This window comes from Mauremys reevesii, linkage group 7, assembly GCF_016161935.1.
Source record: "Mauremys reevesii isolate NIE-2019 linkage group 7, ASM1616193v1, whole genome shotgun sequence".
Classification (NCBI taxonomy): domain Eukaryota; kingdom Metazoa; phylum Chordata; order Testudines; family Geoemydidae; genus Mauremys; species Mauremys reevesii.
In genome coordinates this window covers 67716260-67734747 of record NC_052629.1, presented here as the reverse complement: position 1 = coordinate 67734747, position 18488 = coordinate 67716260, and the positions used below count along the sequence as shown (strand labels likewise).

The 18488-nt window shown below is 49.8% G+C and overlaps 1 protein-coding gene across 3 annotated transcripts in view; it reads right to left on the bottom strand.

Annotated features, from left to right (window-relative positions):
* Positions 1 to 18488, bottom strand: part of ANXA8L1 (annexin A8 like 1) — a 39591-nt gene that overhangs the window by 16444 nt on the left and 4659 nt on the right. The window contains exons 1-3 of one of the 3 annotated variants that reach the window (XM_039482645.1): positions 8086 to 8191; positions 7883 to 7979; positions 778 to 824 (exon numbers count right to left, since the gene is read on the bottom strand). In XM_039482645.1, coding sequence (XP_039338579.1) covers positions 778 to 824; positions 7883 to 7910 — 75 coding nt within the window. In that variant the 5' untranslated portion in view covers positions 7911 to 7979; positions 8086 to 8191. Of the gene's footprint in view, positions 1 to 777; positions 825 to 920; positions 1041 to 7882; positions 7980 to 8085; positions 8192 to 18488 lie in introns of those variants that run through there. The other 2 variants (XM_039482647.1, XM_039482648.1) reach the window with 2 other exon arrangements.

Genomic DNA, 18488 nt, shown 5'->3' with positions numbered 1-18488 from the left:
GTAGGTGACTGTTCAGGGTGAGCAATTCCATTCCCTACTGAGTGCCTTCAGGTCACACTATAATTTCAGTGGGGCCTAGATTACACACACTATCAGTTGCTGCCCTCCACTTTTGACCTTAGGTACAGAATGAGTCTAGTCTGCCTCAGTGAAAGCCATTCAGACATTCGACCAGATTTGAAACATACATTTCAAAGTAATATGAACTTTAAAGGAACATTGTAATCTGGCTCCCCATTGAGTCCAGCTCCCCGTACTGATATTCAAAACTGTCCATGGCAATGGCATAGCTACTTGAGACCACATCTCCTTCCAGGACCAGGACCTACCACCACAGCTGGAACAATCAGCCTGGTGGCCAGTCGAGAGGCTGATGACAATGTTTGAATGTTTGCAGGCGCTGGAACTAGAATATATAACTCACTCCCACAAGGGAGAAGACAGACCAAATTGTTCACAGTTCTCAGAACTAAATGCAAAACTCACTTCCTCAGCTTAGCTGTCCTTCAGTAAATTCTCCACCCACCTAATCCCTCTCATAAGCAACCAGCTAATAACAGTGCCAGCCTGTTGCTTAAAAACCAGCAAACATATGTAACAAATTCCTCAATCAAACACACGGACACCGAGTGATCATGCAGCAGGTGTGGTCAGTTTGTAAGTGGAAGGATTTTACTGTGTCTCTACACACAGAATTTATATATTGTCTGAGGCATGACAATATGCCTCTAAAATCATGTACAGAGAGTTTCACATTCCAGTATTTCCTCTACTTACCCAGCCCTTCCACCACGCCATGGTACACTTGGTAGCAATTCTTTTTCCTGTAAATAAAGGAAGTTACACGTTAGATCTTTTGAAAGTTAAAGGTCTTGAGCACATGTGAATCAGAAAGACAAAAAAGTTTCCTGCAAACTCACCACTAGAAAATAAGAAAAAATAATTCTTCTGCTCTCTGGAGGTCTATTCACACTGACCGCTGCAGGGTCTAACTGGCACCTCTGCACCAAAAATGTACAAATGTGCGCCTTCCTTTTCTATAAACCTCACAAGGCAACACCCTAAAGACATGGTTCGACCAGTTTTTGTACTGATGATCTCACTGGCAGAGATGCGGTTGCTTAGTAACAGGTCTTCCCTGGTTAAAAGCCTCACATGCAAACTTGGTTGACTAAAGTTTGAATTTCCCTTTCTGTTTTTTACGATGTGCCTGTCTTAGCCCCAGGGGCTTGTGCAACATGGAAATTACAGCCAGATAAATGTCAAGATACCAGTGTGGCCCAGAGCACCCTACAACACTCGGATCAATTGCTCTCTAATTATGAAAAGACTATCTGTACCCTAACAAAACAAGTCACTAATTCCCTCAGCTAATCCCCACTTGGTGCCCCACCTCTCCCAGCAAAGCCTAGGAGAAAAAAAGGACACCTACAGCTTGCACCGAAGCGCACTACATTGAGGCTGTGAAGACCCAGGAGGGAAGGGTGTTCCAGAGCCCCATGTGGAGAAGGCACTGTGAGATGCACCCTCTCTGCCGGAGCAAGGTCTGGGAACTCAAGGGCCTCTGACAAACACAGCAGCACCAGAATGACACAAGGAGGGGAATGGTCTGTTAGCCAGGCCCAAAGCAACTAGATGTAGCCCAGTGAAAATTCCATTTCTATCACCTACTCTCAGGGTGATGGAGTCATGAGCCCGCCCCGCCGCCACCCACTAAAGCTGGCCAAACAAGGCCGCTTTGGGGCTTTTCCGAATCCCTTGGTGGGATACACAGACCTGGTCATGTGTGCCTTCCTGGGGGGAGGGGGAGGGAATCAGCCCATCCTGAGCAAGATGGACACAAGTGTAACGGGCCCACGGCTCTCAAAATGCCAGGCAGCTCAATGAAAATCAGGGACTGGACTACTATGAACTGTAAGGCCCCTCTAGTGAGAGACTGGCTGCTCCTCCCAGCCCTCCCACTCCCATAGCCTAGGCCAGTGGTACCCAACCTTTTTCGTCTGGCAGGCACCAGACGACGAGCCACTGAGGACCATGGCCAGCGGATGAGCATCTGCCGAAATCCCGCTGAGAAGCGGCAACGTCATTAGGCGTCGGCACCGAAATGCCGCTGACAAGCATCATCATCCATAGGCGTTGCCACCAAAAATCAGCGTCATTTCAGTGGCGACGCCTCTGGATGACACTGCTTATTGGCGGCATTTTGGCAGATGCTTTTCCGCCGGCCAGTACGCGGGCGCACATAGATGCCCCGGTGGGCGCCATGGCGCCCGCGGGCACCGCATTGGGGACCACTGGCCTAGGCCAACTTGACTTAGGCAGACCAGCCCAACCTGGAGAGATTGATCTCCACTTTAGACCCTGTTCCCCTTCAGAGACTGAGCCCAGGCACCGTGTGCTCAAGCCACCCTGGGGGAATTGCAGTTATTGCAAGGCTTTGGAAAACAGATTGTAAGGGAGTGGTTCCTCCCACACCCCAGAACGGTGCCCAGCTTTCTGGGGTCAATAACTGTCTCAGGCCTGGTCTACACTAGGACTTTAATTCGAATTTATCAGCGTTAATTCGAACTAACCGCTCAACCGTCCACACCAGGAAGCCATTTAATTCGAACTAGAGGGCTCTTTAGTTCGAATTTGGTACTCCACCCCGGCAGGTGGAGTAACGCTAAATTCGCACTTGCTAGCTCGAATTAGGCTTGGTGTGGATGCTAATCGAACTTAGCAGCTCCGGGAGCTATCCCACAGTGCACCACTCTGTTGACGCTCTGGACAGCAGTCCGAGCTTGGATTCTCTGGCCAGCCACACAGGAAATGACCCGCGAAAATTTGAATTCATTTTCCTGTCTGGGCAGTTTGAATCTGACGTTCTGGTTGCACATCGGGGCGAGCTCCGCAGCACCTGCAACGATGCAGAGCTCTCCAGCAGAGGAGTCTGGGCAATCCCAGAATAGAAAGAGGTCCCCAGCATGGACTGACCGGGAAGTCCAGGATCTGATCGCTGTGTGGGGCGAGGAGTCTGTGCTCTCGGAGCTGCGCTCCAACAAGCGGAACGCGAAGACCTTCGAGAAGGTCTCTAAAGCCATGAAAGACAAAGGATACAGCCGGGATGCGATGCAGTGCCGCGTGAAAGTGAAGGACCTAAGACAAGGGTATCAAAAGTCAGAGCGCAAACGGACGCTCCGGAGCCCAGCCCCAGACATGCCGCTTCTACGAGGCACTGCATGCCATTCTAGGTGGGTCTGCCACCAGTGCCCCACCAGTGACGGTGGACTCCGAGGACGGAATAGTGTACCGGGACAGTTCCTCCTCCCTGTTCGCCGATGGGGAAGATGAGGAAGGGTCTTTGGAGGACGGCGCAGGCGACATCGAACCCACTCCCGCTTTCCCTGACAGCCAGGATCTCTTCATCACCCTCACAGAGATCCCCTACCAACCGTCCCCGCCCGTTAACCCGGACTCGGAATCAGGGGAAGGATCAGGCGGTAAGTGCTACAAACAGGGAAACATTTATTTTTTTAAGAAACAGGGATATATATAAAAAATAGAAATACTATATAAAAATTTTTAAATATGAAACTATACAAACAGCAGGTCTACACAGATAGGAATGGAGCAATAGTCCTCTGGGGACAGTTCAAAAAAGCTCTCAGAGAGCAGCTGGAAAAGCCTCAGCAGGAGGTTCCGTGGTAGAGGTGCCTTGTTGGGTGCTCCGTTGAAGCACACTCTTCCGCGCCAGGCCATCCTCAGGTAAAGGGGGACCATCGCCTCGACGAGCATGGCAGCGTATGGTCCTGGTCTGTGCAGGGCTTCTGTGAGCATCCGCTCTCTCTGAGTCCTCCTGACACGCCTCAGGGTGATGTCGTTGTGGAAGTGCTGCATCTAATTAGTGGAATTAGTGTACTGTTACTATTGTGCATGGTAGACTTTTACTTTGCATAAGAATGACCCTCGCTTAACAGAGTTTTACTTTGCATAAGAATGACCTCACTTAACAGAGTTTTACTTTGCATAAGAATGACCCTCGCTTAACAGCCACGTGTTGCAGGCCACAGAGGAAAAGCATACAGGGATCTTTCCCGTTCACTGGCGGGAGGTGCCGCAAAACGGTCATCTTTTCTGCTTTGCACATTGCCTCCAGCAGGAGAGCACAGCTAAGCAGTAACTGATAAGCACTCTGTACTGTAAGGCTTACCAGGACTTTGTGCAAGAGGGATGCAGCTGTCTCTCCTCGCTTGTGCACTATCCAGTGCAATCGCGCCGCCAATGAGAGCGTATTCCGAAATCTCGGACTAGTTCCGAGATCTCCTGAGACTTGGTTCCCTGTTTGGTCTTCTTAACTGAAACTGACTAGACTGTGTTTACTGTTGGCAAACATGTATTTGTTCAAGGAAATCACCTACTTTTTCGCATCACACAGCTTCGGCTCCTTCCCAGACTGCCCGGCATCCCCCTCGCAGAGGCTGGCTCAGATCAGACGCCGAAAGAAAAAGACTAGGGACGACATGTTCCAGGAACTGATGGCCAGCTCCAGAGCGGAGGCGGCAGAGCAGAGACAGTCGAGGGAGAGCCTGTGTCAGCAGCATCGCACACACCTGGAACGGGAGGATAGGTGGCGGCAGGAAGACCAGCAGGCGACTCAAACGCTGCTTGGTCTAATGAGGGAGCAAATGGACATGCTCCGGCGCCTTGTAGATGTTCTGCAAGACCGCAGTCAGGAGGAGAGAGCCCCCCTGCAGTGCATCTGCAACCGCCCTCCAACGCCAAGAAGTCCTGTCCCCCCCTCACCCAAAGTGACAAGACGGAGGGGCGGTAGGGGCCGTGAGAACTGTCCCTGCACCGCAGCACACCGATAATGTTCGAGACAACTCTCGCGCTGTAAATTTGTACAAGCTCTTTCCTTACAGCATCAACCAGTCCCAACTCCAAGTTCAAACCCCCCACTGTGTACTACATTATTAAAAGCGGTTTAGTGTTACTGACTGTTTCCGTCACGTTTCTGGTGTCAGAAGACTTTCTGTTGTTCTGTGTGTGGGGGGGGGGCGAATTGTAATTTCAGTGCATAGCCCACAGTGCCATGCTACAGACTTGGCTGCAGGGTCAACTGCAGGGCACACACAGACTGCAGTCACTAGGCACCAGGGACAGTCTGTGTGGTGTATGCTGCCCCGGGTCTTTCCTTGATGTGTATGCTTGTGCAGGGTCCTGGTGCCTGCCATCCCCGAATGTAAAGGCAGGCTTCCCTTCACATGCACTTGGACCGTAGTCACGATCCTCCCCGGTGCCCTGAGCCCCAAAAAGAGACCTCATCCAGGGGCAGATACTCACCCTTCCCCCACACCCCTCACCCCTTCCAACGCCCAAACCCACAGCCGTCATGTTAACCCCTATCCAAAGACGGCACCCCTCGCCCCTTCCTGCAAACCCACCCATCAGTGCACACCTTAACCAGCACAGAATGCTTCCATGTTTCAACGAAGAAAGAGAAATGCAAAGTCAACGAAAGATTTATTATTAATTACTAAAACATGTCCTTAGTTTTAAAACGTCCTTCGAAGTGGGGAAACTTGGTTTATGATCAGGCTCTCTTAAAATCAAGTGGACAGTCACAGGTTACCCTGCTCTGCGAGGAAACTCGCTTTCAAAGCCTCCCTGATGCATATCGCTTCCCGCTGGGATATTCTCTCAGCACGGGTGTCTGGCTGATCGTAAACAGCAGCCAGGCGATTTGCCTCAACCTCCCAAGCGGCCAAAAAGGTCTCGCCTTGCTCTCACAGAGATTGTGGAGCACACAGCAAGCAGCAATAACTACGGGATATTCTTTCGCTGATGTCCGAGCGAGTCAGTAAGGTCCGCCATCTCCCTTGAGACGTCCGAAAGCACACTCCACCACCATTCTGCACTTGCTCAGCCGGTAGTTGAAGAGTTCCTTTTCACTGTCCAAGGCGCCTGTATAGGGCTTCATGAGCCAGGGCATTAGCGGGTAGGCCGGGTCCCCGAGGATCACTGTAGGCATCTGCACATCCCCAACCGTTATTTTGTGGTCCGGGAAGAAAGTGCCTGCCTGGAGGCGTCTAAACAGACCAGAGTTCCTGAACACACGCGTCATGAACCTTGCCCGCCCACCCGACGTTGATGTTGGTAAACGTCCCCTATGGTCCACCACAGCTTGCAGCACCATTGAAAAGTAGCCCTTTCGGTTAATGTACTCGCTGGCCTGGTGGGCTGGTGCCAGGATAGGGATGTGAGTCCCATCTATAGCCCCACCGCAGTTTGGGAATCCCATTGCGCGAAGCCATCTATGATGACCTGGACATTTCCGAGAGTCACTACCTTTGAGAGCAGTTGCTCAACGATTGCGTGGGCTACTTGAATGACAGCAATCCCCACGGTAGATTTGCCCACGCCAAAGTGGTTCGCTACTGACCGGTAGCTGTCTGGCGTGGCAAGTTTCCAGAGGGCTATGGCCACTCGCTTCTGCACACTCAGGGCTGCTCGCATCCGTGTGTCCTGGCGCTTCAGGGCAGGGGACAGCAAGTCACACAGTTCAAGGAAAGTGCCCTTACGCATCCTGAAGTTTCGCAGCCACTCTGTGTCATCCCAGACCTGCAGCACTATGCGGTCCCACCAGTCTGTGCTTGTTTCCCGGGCCCAGAATCGCCGTTCCACACCATGAACGTGACCCATTGCCACCATGATCTCCACTGCCCGGCGTACCCTGCTTTCTGAGAGGTCTGCGCCACTCTCCTCACCGTGCTGCCGGAGCCTCCTCGCCCGTTTTCTCAGCATCTGACTGTGGAAGAGGTGTACGATAACGTGTGAGGAGTTGACAACGGCCATAAGTGCAGCGATGATCGCAGCGGGCTCCATGCTCGCAGTGCTGCGGCGTCCGCGCTGTAACCGACCAGACAAGGGCGCGAACAGATTTCCCGCCGGCACTTTCAAGGAAGACAGGGAGGGCGGGATTGACGGTTCAATGACGACACATTTTCCCCCCCAGCATGCATTGGGGGGAAATCCCACAATTCCAATGGGCAGCGGGGAGTGCGGGAACTGTGAGATAGCTTCCCACAGTGCACCGCTTCCAAAGTCGAAGCTGGCCCCGTGAATGTGGACTCAGAAGTTCGAATTTGTGTATTTAGTATGGATACACAAATTCGACTTATTAAGGTCGAATCCACAAATTCGACTTAAGTAGATTCGAAATAGTCCTGTAGTGTAGACAAGCCCTCAGTAACATTCCTTTCTGGAGAGCAACATCCACGCCCTGAGGTAGCAAACAACGCTGCCAGCTGCAGCTCCACCCCTCACATTGTTTCCCCATGATGATCACAGGATCACGCAGAAGTTTCCACAGTCTGGCCTATTGTGCAAGCCGTCCCAGATTGTCGGGGGTCTCTGGAGTTCTGGGCCACTCCTGACGTTAGCTCTGTACTCATGTTTTCTCAGTTCTGCTGTCAGGACTACCAAAAGTTTGGGGTTGTGGTGTTTAATCTCTGTGCTGATTTCCTCACTGGCAGCTTTGGGGAATTCAAGAATGACTGACAAGAGTTTGCTCAAACTTCAACAGATTTAAAATATGTTTTTAAAGGCGGGGCCTCAGGAGATGCTAAGGCTGCTTTAAGAGATCTTTGCCCCCTCAAACTTAGGGCTGCTCTGTTTGACCTGGTCCAGCCTGCTACAATCTGAAGGATACCAAGGCCAGTGAAGAATAACTAGGGTGTAGGGACAGCACAGTCATGCCCCCTTCCACCAGCCACATCCCCTTTACCAGCAGGTAGCCCTAAATGCTCATTTAGCCATCTGGCTACATGGGAAGATGTGACCCCACATGTCATTCGCTTAAAAAAAACAAACCTCACATTATTAAACAAAATTTCCTTACCTCTGATATTAAGAGCACCTGAGCTCATCGGGTGGAGTAGCTGTCGTTGCTATGTAAGGATGTGGGTGTGTCTGCGCAAAGTAATGAGGGATTTGGCCTGCAGAAAGCAGAATGGACAGTGCTGGCTGTAGCTTGCAGAAGACTGTCATTGCTGTTATGTTTTAAATTTTTCAGTTGTAATAAATTTTTTAAACTCAGATTACCTCCGTTCCACCATCCATGCTGTTCACTTCCCTGCTGCCATTTTTCACAGTGAAGATATTCATGGCCTATCTCTAGTCACTCACTTTCCTGCTCTCCTGCGCTACTGCAACAGGCTAGTCAGACCCTGCTGTGTTAGGGCAGCAAACAGGATAGAAGAAAGTTCAGAAAGCATGGAAACAAAAGGCTTAGTAAAAACCTGACACCCAATTCCACTCTCACATTGGTGAGAATTAGGAGCGAGTCAATGGCTAGCCATGAATATAAACTGACGAAAGTGGGAGGCGAATTAGCCCCCATGTTTCTACAAAACCCAAATGCAATCTAGCAGCATCGGTTTAACATTTGCACCGATCCATCTAAAGAGAGAACCTTTAAAAAAAGGAACTGGAAATGAAATAATAGTGTATTAATACATCGTAAATGATCATGGGGACGCAAGTTACTGTTATGCGTAGTAATGAGCCAGGAGATTTATTACACTATCAGTAACAATCTATAATAAAGAAGATGAGAGGAGAAACCAAGACTATATGGTCACTGAAGATCCCTTTGGTAAAAATAGGGGCTAACTCCAGCATTGTAGTGCTAGCCACTACCAAAAGGACAGAAGTTGGAGTACTTACATTCAATAGCCTAGGATAATGGTGAACTCAATGACAAACTTATAAGTAGAACAGGAAAGGCGCTAGGTGCTGTACAAACACAGAACAGAAAGACAGTCTCTGCCCCAGAGAGCTGACAATCTAAGAAGATGCTATATAAATTCATCTCTTCAGCAGAAGAAACAGGCCTTTTTAAATATTACAGACAGATTCTTTAATCAGTTGTTTTAGCAGCTACTTCTTCATGTTCCCTGACTCTGAGGACCTGATCTAATGCCCTTGGAAGTTAAGAGAGGCACCGACTCCAAAGGGTGTCGGACCAGACCCTAAGCTCTGGGGGCCAGATTCTCATTACTTGCATTGCTAGAAACCCAGACCGACTTCATCAAAGTCAGTGCAGTTATGCCCCATTTACATGGAGATCAGAATCCAGCCTCAAGTTTTATACATTTAGATGTTCTGCTGATCATGGCAATAGCATTTCCCTGATAAATGATTCTCAAAAGCCTTTGGCAATGGGAGGCAGGAATAAATAGACACACGCTGCTGCTTTCTCTTTGATACTGAATCTGCAACCCTCACATCACTCAGATTGACCTTTGTCCCATTGACACTTTGCAAGAGTACTCATTGACACGAACCAGGCTTGGAGAACTGGGCCCTGCAAGGTAACGGCTCATTTTCTACCTAGTAGGCCCAGCACAGCAGTACTGTGAGCTCAACCTGCAGTTCAAAGGTACAGGTGGTTCTCCACAGTTGATCTCTTGATAATGTGGAAGCTTACTTGTAGAACAAACAAATCCAGACAGTCCTCTTCGAGGCAACTCTTGAGTACTGGTTTTCATCTGGATGAATGCAAAACTACTTGAAATACAGGGTTTTTCACATTTTATAGTGAACTTGCAAAAAAAAAAGCAAAAATAAAACCCCAAAAAAACAAAAAGGGGGAGGCTGATGGGGGGTGGGGAATTGCCATGGTGCACAAATAATTTGTGCACTAGTGAGAAGGGAAAATAGTCCCAAAAAATGCAATTAATAAAGTGAAGTTTTTTTAAAGTCTTCTGCAAGAGCAAAGAGTTGTTTTGTTGCTTTAAAAAGAAATCCAGTTTACCATAAATTGTGTGTCCTTATATAGCCCTATCACCATAATATCTGAACACCTTGCAAACATTAATCCTCACAATGTCCGAGGGCAAGCTAAGAATCAGAGCCAGATCTCCTGGGTTCCAGCCCACTGCCTTAGCTACAAGACCCCCCAGCCTTCCTCAGTTTGAAAGGGTTGCAAAAATTGCACCAATTGCAAAAGTAAGTAATGGGAAATGAAAAAAAAACAACAACAAAAATTGTGAATTTCTCTCTGCTCTAAATGTTTCAAACTTGGAAGCCTAAAATTAAGCTAAACTATATTTAGGCATCCAAATAAAAGTGGCCTGAGATTCAGGGCTTATCTATATGGGGAAAGCTGACCAGCAGAACTATACTGGGATAGTTCTATTGCTGAAATTATACTGGTATAGCTCCCTATAATGTGGACACTCTTATTCTGGACTGAATGTCCACCTCGGGAGTTATATGGTACAACTCTAGTGGTATAATTATCCCAGTGTAGTTCTGCTGGTGAATTTCACCATGCAGACCATCAGAAATACCGAGCGCCTCCCACTTCATTAGCTTAGCCAGGAGCTGAACAGCTCTGAAAAAAATCAGACCACTTTGATTGAGGTGTCTTGTATGCCCACATGTGGGCACCCACATTTGAAAATGTTGCCCAATGATAAGGAGATGGTGGCTTTCTTTTTCATTGCTGAGTCACTGCAGTGACTGTAGGAGAGCAGCATACTCTTGGTATTTGCATCTGTAAAGTCTGCTAGTATTAATGGAAAGTATTGGTGAGGCAATATGTTATTTGCAAGCGCCCATGAGTTTTAAAAACATCGAGGAGTCACAGTTGTTTGTGGATTCCCCCCAAACCCTTGATGCTATCTCGTTAAATGCTTGCCTCGCAGAAGGGGGAAGGTCATTATTAGAGTGTCTGGAAACCCCATTCAGTGGGCAATTTCAAAATTTAAAAAAAACCATTTTGTTCTGAAATGGAACCAAAAAGAAAAGAAATCCCAAGATTTTGTTTAAAAAAACCTGACAATTAATTTTCTCCCTGTTGAAATGTTTCCAGGGCTTCCTGAGAGATGCCTGGAACCCTGGCAGCCTACTAGGCAAAGAGCTGGACAGTTCGTGGGTCTGGGAACAGGTTCTTGGGGCTTCTGGACTGCTGAGGAGTCAGGAAGCCCTGGGAGAACAAGGCTGCTGAGGATCTGGAAGGCGAGCTTATGAGAAACCAGGTAGGTTTGCAAACCTGTCTGGCAGGCAGGAGTCTGTCAGAAATTTGCCCGGCTTCCAGAGGAATTTCACTGAAATCGACACATGCCTGCAGCATGTGTCCATTTAATCAAATCCGCATTTTCCAACAGAAAAACATTGTTGGAAACTTTCTACCCAGCTGCACTCATTCTAGCAAGGCACAACACAGCCGATAGCAAAATATCAGCGAGGCACTTTTAGAGGGTGCTGTGGCTTAGTTGGTTAAGGTGCCTGCCTAATAAACAGGAAATCCAGGATTCAGATCCCTGTGGTGCCTCTGGCAGGTCAGACTAGATAATCACAGTGGTCCCTTCTGGCCTTGGAATCTATGAACCGCAACATCAGGGCTTTGCTCTGTGTGTTTGATGGAAATACATTGTCATGTACTGGCCTCCAGTGGCTAATCTAAAAATAGCACTGTTTCAGTCATCAGTGTCCCAGATGTAAGAGGCACATTTTGGTCCTTATTGAAAGGAGTGCAACTTCCACTGAAGGCCATAGGAATTGCACCTATGTATTTATTAGCGGAGGGCAGAATTTGCCATGTAGCCGGAGGCAGTTTAGGTCTGGAAAGTATTTCTGATGCTAGGCCAATGTCTGCTGAAATTCAGGGAAAGGAATGCAGGTAGGAAACAGAGACATCCCCAGCCCATTCCACAGGGGGAGAGACCAGGGCCGCCGAGAGCGGGTTCGAGCCCCGGTGAAAAACATTTTTCGGGCCCCCAGCAAGGGTGGATGAGCTAAACAGGGCCGACAAAGCCAGGGAAGCCAGACCCCAAGCCCCATTCTGGACCGCTGGGCTCCGGTAATTTGTACCGGCTTCCGCCCCTCTCATCGGCCCTGGGAAAGACTTGCTGTTAGAAAGAGGGGGAACACACAGCTTTGATCGTAAGATGAGCCTGAGCCACAGAGACACCTGATGGCCAGATCTAGGATTTTGGGTCAGTCCATGATGGCCACAGGGGCCAAAGGTTCATCACCACAGTTATGCTCAGATGGGGGGGCTTTGCTCAGAACCCTCTCTACTCTACCCCTTGCTAGCACTGAGACAACTGAAACAGCCGCTCACCTGCATCATTTATAGGGATAACAAGAATATCCAGAGTAAGGACTAAAATGTACTGAAGAGTTCTGGAAGGGATAAATCCACCTGCTTCAGGGCATGAGTGGACATCTGGCTATTGTGGGTCAGGAAGGAATTTTCCAGGGATGGGGAGATCATCCCATAACTCCCTGCTGCAGGACTTCTTGCTCCTTCCTCTGAAGCAGGGCCGGCTCCAGACCCCAGCGCGCCAAGCGCGCGCTTGGGGCGGTGTCCCGCAGGAGGGCGGCAGGCGGCTCCGGTGGACCTCCCGCAGACGTGCCTGCGGAGGGTCCGCTGGTCCCGTGGCTTCGGTGGAGCATCCACAGGCGTGCCAGCGGGGGGTCCACCGGAGCCGCGGGACTAGCGGACCCCCCGCAGGCACGTCTGCAGGAGGTCCACTGGAGCCGCAGGACCGGCGACTGCTAGAGCGCCCCCCGCGGTGTGCCGCCCTGCTTGAGGTGGCGCAAATCCTAGAGCCGCCCCTGCTCTGAAGCTGCTAGCATTGGTGACTGTCAGAGACAGGATACTTAGGGTGACCAGATAGCAAGTATGAAAAATCAGGACAAGGGGTGGGGGATAATAGGCACCTATATAAGACAAACCCCCGAATATCAGGACTGACCCTATAAAATTGGGACATCTGGTCACCCTAAGGATACTGGACTAGATGCCCCTAATCCTGCAATTCCTGGATTCTGAAGCTCGGCCCCTTGCCAGACTGCAGCCTGGGTGAATCCATCCCCTCGCACGTCAGATGGCACAGCCCTGCCTTGCTACTAAGACAGCGGGAAGAGGAGATCAACTGTAGAACACGGAAAGCCTCCCATGAGAGCTGGCCTACATCAGCCCTACAGAATCCATTGCAGGGAGGGTTCAGCAGGAGGGATGGGACAAGGATCTGACCACTGAATCAGTGATTAATCCAAGCCAGCCGCATGAGAGGTGTGAAAGGCTATGGCCCCTTTCCCAGCTGAGGGCCTGGAAGAGCAGCCATGGAGGGTGTGGAGAGCCACTCCAAGTCCCTGTTTGGGTGGGGTTTCAGTCTCCTCCATCTCCTTTGGAGCTGAACATTCCAAACCAGCGTGCCCAGCCCAGAGCTCAGGGCCAAGAAACCCAGAGTCGGCATGCTGCAGTGACAGGGCGACATTCACCCCTCTGCAGCAGGGCCAGGGAAGACATGTTACTCCCATGTTTTCCAGACCACTGCAGCCTCCTGCTGGGTAAAGCAACACTGGGGTTGGATCGTGAAGCCCAGGAGAGCAGATGGACACCAGGCTCTTTCCTTAGCTTCAAACACACATACAGGCTATGTTTCCACTTCATTTTGGTCCCTGCTGTAGCGCATTGTGAGGTGCCTGGATGCTACCACCACACATGAGTCACCCCCAGGGCAGCTCAGGGAAGCCAGCCCTGCCCCTTATCTGCCACTGAGTGAACCCCAAGAGCTGCTGCTGCCCACAGAGCACTGCTGGGAAACCTCCTGTTTGGGATAGACAGCATAGTCTAGTGCTGAGCACTGAGAACCAGGGCCCAAAGGTTCAGGCTAGGGTGCCCAGCATTTCAGATGGGGAAACTGAGGCACACAAAAAAAAACAACTTGACCAAGGCCATGAAGTACATTAGTGCTAGGATCAGCATTCAGCAGACCCCCCCCCCCCAGGTCACTGCAGTGAGGCACCTAAATCCCCATCCCCATCAGATGCCCAAATTAAAGGAACCTGATGATCAGGGTGCTGAGCTGACACAGCCCCTGCTGGCTGGAGTGGAAGTTGTGAGGGTTGATGAGTGTGTGCAGTGCATTGATAATACAAAGCCCTGATTCCCTATAACCTGGTCCTTCTCATGCAGGGCGTGACAGACAAGGGGTACGTCTACACTACGGGATTATTCCGAATTTACATAAACCGGTTTAACAAAACAGATTGTATAAAATCGAGTGTGAGCGGCCACACTAAACACATTAAATCGGTGGTGTGCGTCCACGGTCCGAGGCTAGCGTCGATTTCTGGAGCATTGCACTGTGGGTAGCTATTCCGTAGCTATCCCATAGTTCCCGCAGCCTCCCCCCCCCCCCCCCTTTGAATTTCCGGGTTGAGATCCCAGTGCCTGATGCGGCAAAAATCATTGTCGCGGGTGGTTCTGGGTAAATGTCGTCAGTCACTCCTTCCGCTGGGAAAGCAACGGCAGACAAGCATTTCATGCCTTTTTTTCCCTGGATTGCCCTGGAAGATGCCATAGCATGGCAATCATGGAGCCTGTTTCGCCTTTTGTGACTGTCACGGTATGTGTACTAGATGCCGCTCACAGAGGCGATTCAGCAGTGCTACACAGCTGCATGCTTTTGCTTTTGCATGATAGCAGAGATGGTTATCAGCCATATTGTACCATCTACCATACCATAAATTGGTAATAAGATGGGCATGGCTACCAGTCCTTTGCACTGTTCCATTTGCTGCTGTCATAAGTGCCCCTGGCTGCTCTTAGCCAGGGGCGCAAAAGCCAAAATTGGGAATGACTCCCTGAGTCAATCCCTCCTTTTTGGTATCTAAAAATAGAATCAGTCCTGCCTAGAATATGGGCAAGTGTACTAGAGAACCACTGTATCAGAGAACCAGAGAGCACAGCTGCTCTGTGTCAGATCCTGCATAGATTATGAGCTGTATGCTAGTCACAGGGGGTGCTCCTGCAACAACCCCACCTGTTCATTCCATTCTTCCCCAGCCTTCCTGGGCTACCATAGCATTGTCCCCCCACTTGTGTGATGAAGTAATAAAGAATGCAGGAATACTTGTTAGTGAGAAATGAGTGGAAGGCAGCCTCCAGTTGCTATGATAGTCCACATAGGACATTAAGGAGTGTGGAGGAGAGAAGCCCAGCATCCTGCTGCTAGTCCAGGGGCAATTGAATCTATTCTTTACACATGAAGGGTGGGGCTGATGAAGCTCAGCCCCTGTTGCTATGATGATGATGGTTATCAGCCATATTGTACCATCTACCAGGAAAATTAGGCCAGGCGCCCTTGATCGACCTGACGGATGCTAGTACGCATGGTTACCAGTCCTTTTGCACTGCCCCATGTGCCAATAGGCTGATGATGACGATGGGTATCAGTCTTATTGTACCATCAGCCACCCATGGCGGGGGGGGGGGCAAGGATGTTGGTGTTGAGTGCTGCACCATCGCGTCTATCTGCAGCATTCAGTAAAGATAGGGTGACATGTAAAAGAGTCAAGACAGGATTGTTTTCCCTTTCACTTCTGGGGTGGGTGGGGTGCGTAAATTGCCTAGCTATGCCCTGACCCACCATGACACTGTTTTTGACCCTAGAAGCATTTGGAGCTCAGCCAAGAATGCAAATGCTTTTCAGAGACTGCAGGAACTGTGGGATAGCTTGAGTCCTCCAGTCCATGAGCGTCCATTTGATTCTTTGGCTTTCCGTTACGCAGTGCGCTGAGTCCCTGCTATGGCATCTGTCTGGAGATATTTAAAAAATGATTTTGAATTTCGTCTTCTGTAACGGAGCGCTGATAGAACAGATTTGCCTGCCCTTACAGCGATCACGTCTGCATCGTCCATGCTGGAGCTCTTTCTTTATTTTGATTTTTAACTGCATCACCACCCGTGCTGATCGGAGCTCCACGCTGGGCAAACAGGAAATATTCAAAAGTTCGCGGGGCTTTTCCTGTCTACCTGGCCACTGCATCCGAGTTCAGATTGCTGTCCAGAGCGGTCAGTGGTGCACTGTGGGATACCGCCCGGAGGCCAATACCGTCGATCTGCACTAACACTAACCCCACACTAACCCCAATCCGATATGTTAATACCGATATTAGCGCTACTCCTCTCGTTAGGGAGGAGTACAGAAACCGGTTTAAAGAGCCCTTTATACCGATATAAAGGGCCTCTTAGTGTGGACGGGTGTGGCGTTAAATCGGTTTTAACGCTCCTAAAACCGGTTTAAACGCGTAGTGTAGACCAGGCCAAGGTCAGCTCCCAGACAGCTGCACTCTGCAGCACGGTATGGGGAGGAGGTGACCAGCTCTCTGTGGAGAAAGAAGTAGTTCGGGACTATTTAGAAAAGCTGGACGAGCACAAGTCCATGGGGCCGGATGCACTGCATCCGAGGGTGCTAAAGGAGTTGGCCGATGAGATTGCAGAGCCATTGGCCATTATCTTTGAAAAATCATGGCGATCGGGGGAGGTCCCGGATGACTGGAAAAAAGCTAATGTAGTGCCCATCTTTAAAAAAGGGAAGAAGGAAGATCCAGGGAACTACAGGCCAGTCAGTCTCACCTCAGTCCCTGGAAAAATCATGGAACAGGTCCTCAAGGAATCAATTCTGAATCACTTAAAGGAGGGGAAAGTGATCAGGAACAGTCAGCATGGATTCACCAAGGGCAAGTCATGCCTGACTAACCTAATTGCCTTCTATGATGAGATAACTGGCTCTGTGGATGAGGGGAAAGCAGTGGATGTGCTATTTCTGGACTTTAGCAAAGCTTTTGATACAGTCTCCCACAGTATTCTTGCCAGCAAGTTAAAGAAGTATGGGCTGGATGAACGGACGGTAAGGTGGATAGAAAACTGGCTAGATGGTCGGGCTCAACGGGTAGTGATCAATGGTTCCATGTCTAGTTGGCAGCCAGTATCAAGTGGAGTGCCTCAAGGGTCGGTGCTGGGGCCGGTTTTCTTCAATATCTTCATTAACGATCTGGAGGATGGTGTGGACTGCACCCTTAGCAAGTTTGCAGATGACACTAAACTGGGAGGAGTGGTTGATACACTGGAGGGTAGGGATAGGATACAGAGGGACCTAGACAAATTAGAGGATTGGGCCAAAAGAAATATGATGAGGTTCAACAAGGACAAGTGATGAGGTTCAACAAAGAGTCCTGCACTTAGGACGGAAGAATCCCGTGCACTGCTACAGACTAGGGACCGAATGGCTGGGCAGCAGTTCTGCAGAAAAGGACCTAGGGGTTACGGTGGACGAAAAGCTGAATATGAGTCAACAGTGTGCCCTTGTTGCCAAGAAGGCTAATGGCATTTTGGTTTGTATAAGTAGGGGCATTTCCAGCAGATCGAGGGATGTGATCATTCCCCTCTATTCAGCACTGGTGAGGCCTCATTTGGAGTACTATGTCCAGTTTTGGGCCCCACACTACAAGAAGGATGTGGATAAATTGGAGAGAGTCCAGCGGAGGGCAACAAAAATGATTAGGGGGCTGGAGCACATGACTTATGAGGAGAGGCTGAGGGAACTGAGATTGTTTAGCCTGCAGAAGAGAAGAATGAGGGGGGATTTGATAGCTGCTTTCAACTACCTGAAAGGGGGTTCCAAAGAGGATGGATCTAGACTGTTCTCAGTGGTAGAAGATGACAGAACAAGGAGTAATGGTCTCAAGTTGCAGAGGGGGAGGTTTAGGTTGGACATTAGGAAAAACTTTTTCACTAGTAGGGTGGTGAAGAACTGGAATGGGTTACCTAGGGAGGTGGTGGAATCTCCTTCCTTAGAGGTTTTTAAGGTCAGGCTTGACAAAGCCCTGGCTGGGATGATTTAGTTGTGTTTGGTCCTGCTTTGAGCAAGGGGTTGGACTAGATGACCTCCTGAGGTCCCTTCCAACCCTGAGATTCTATGCTGCTCAGAACTGCCCCACCCATGGGACTGAGGCAACAGCAAGTGAGTAGGAACAGATGGGCTCCTGATCCAACATGAGTGGCCATCTGTCAGTCAGCTCTAATGGCTTTTGGATCAGGCCCTTACGGAACAGGATGCCTGTGCAAATGTCTCTAATAAAGGAACACAAAGGAATTCATCCAGGGACCCAGACCAACCACCACCCAAGCAGAATCACCTCAAACCCATCATCCTTCAGGGGGCACTACCAGCCCCACAACCTGGGGTCACTTAGGACACAATCCTGCTGGGACCTCCCCTATACATTGATGGGATCAGCTGCTCCTCAGTGCCAAGTGTAGAGGGAAATGGGCTTGTAAGAGGGTTACCACATTCAGAACACCACCTGCATGGCCTGGAGCAGTCTTATAGCCCTCCCCCAACCTCAGTTTCCCTCCACGGGTCCCAGAAATAATCTACTCACAGCAAAGAAGCTCTAAAACAATATTCCCCCAAACATGTACAGGGTAGGGGAAGGAAGGTGTAAATTACTTAATCTAATCCAGCTCCTATAATAAATCCCCTTGAAGTAGGGCTTCCACAGCTCCCCTAAGGCTTTGTACAGGCTGCATTCTTCAGCTAAGCAGCTTTTCTGAAGCAGGCCCTACTGTACCTCCCCACAGCCTCTCCCTTATCTACCCCTGCAGTCTGATTGGGCCCATGAACTTCATTTTTCCCACC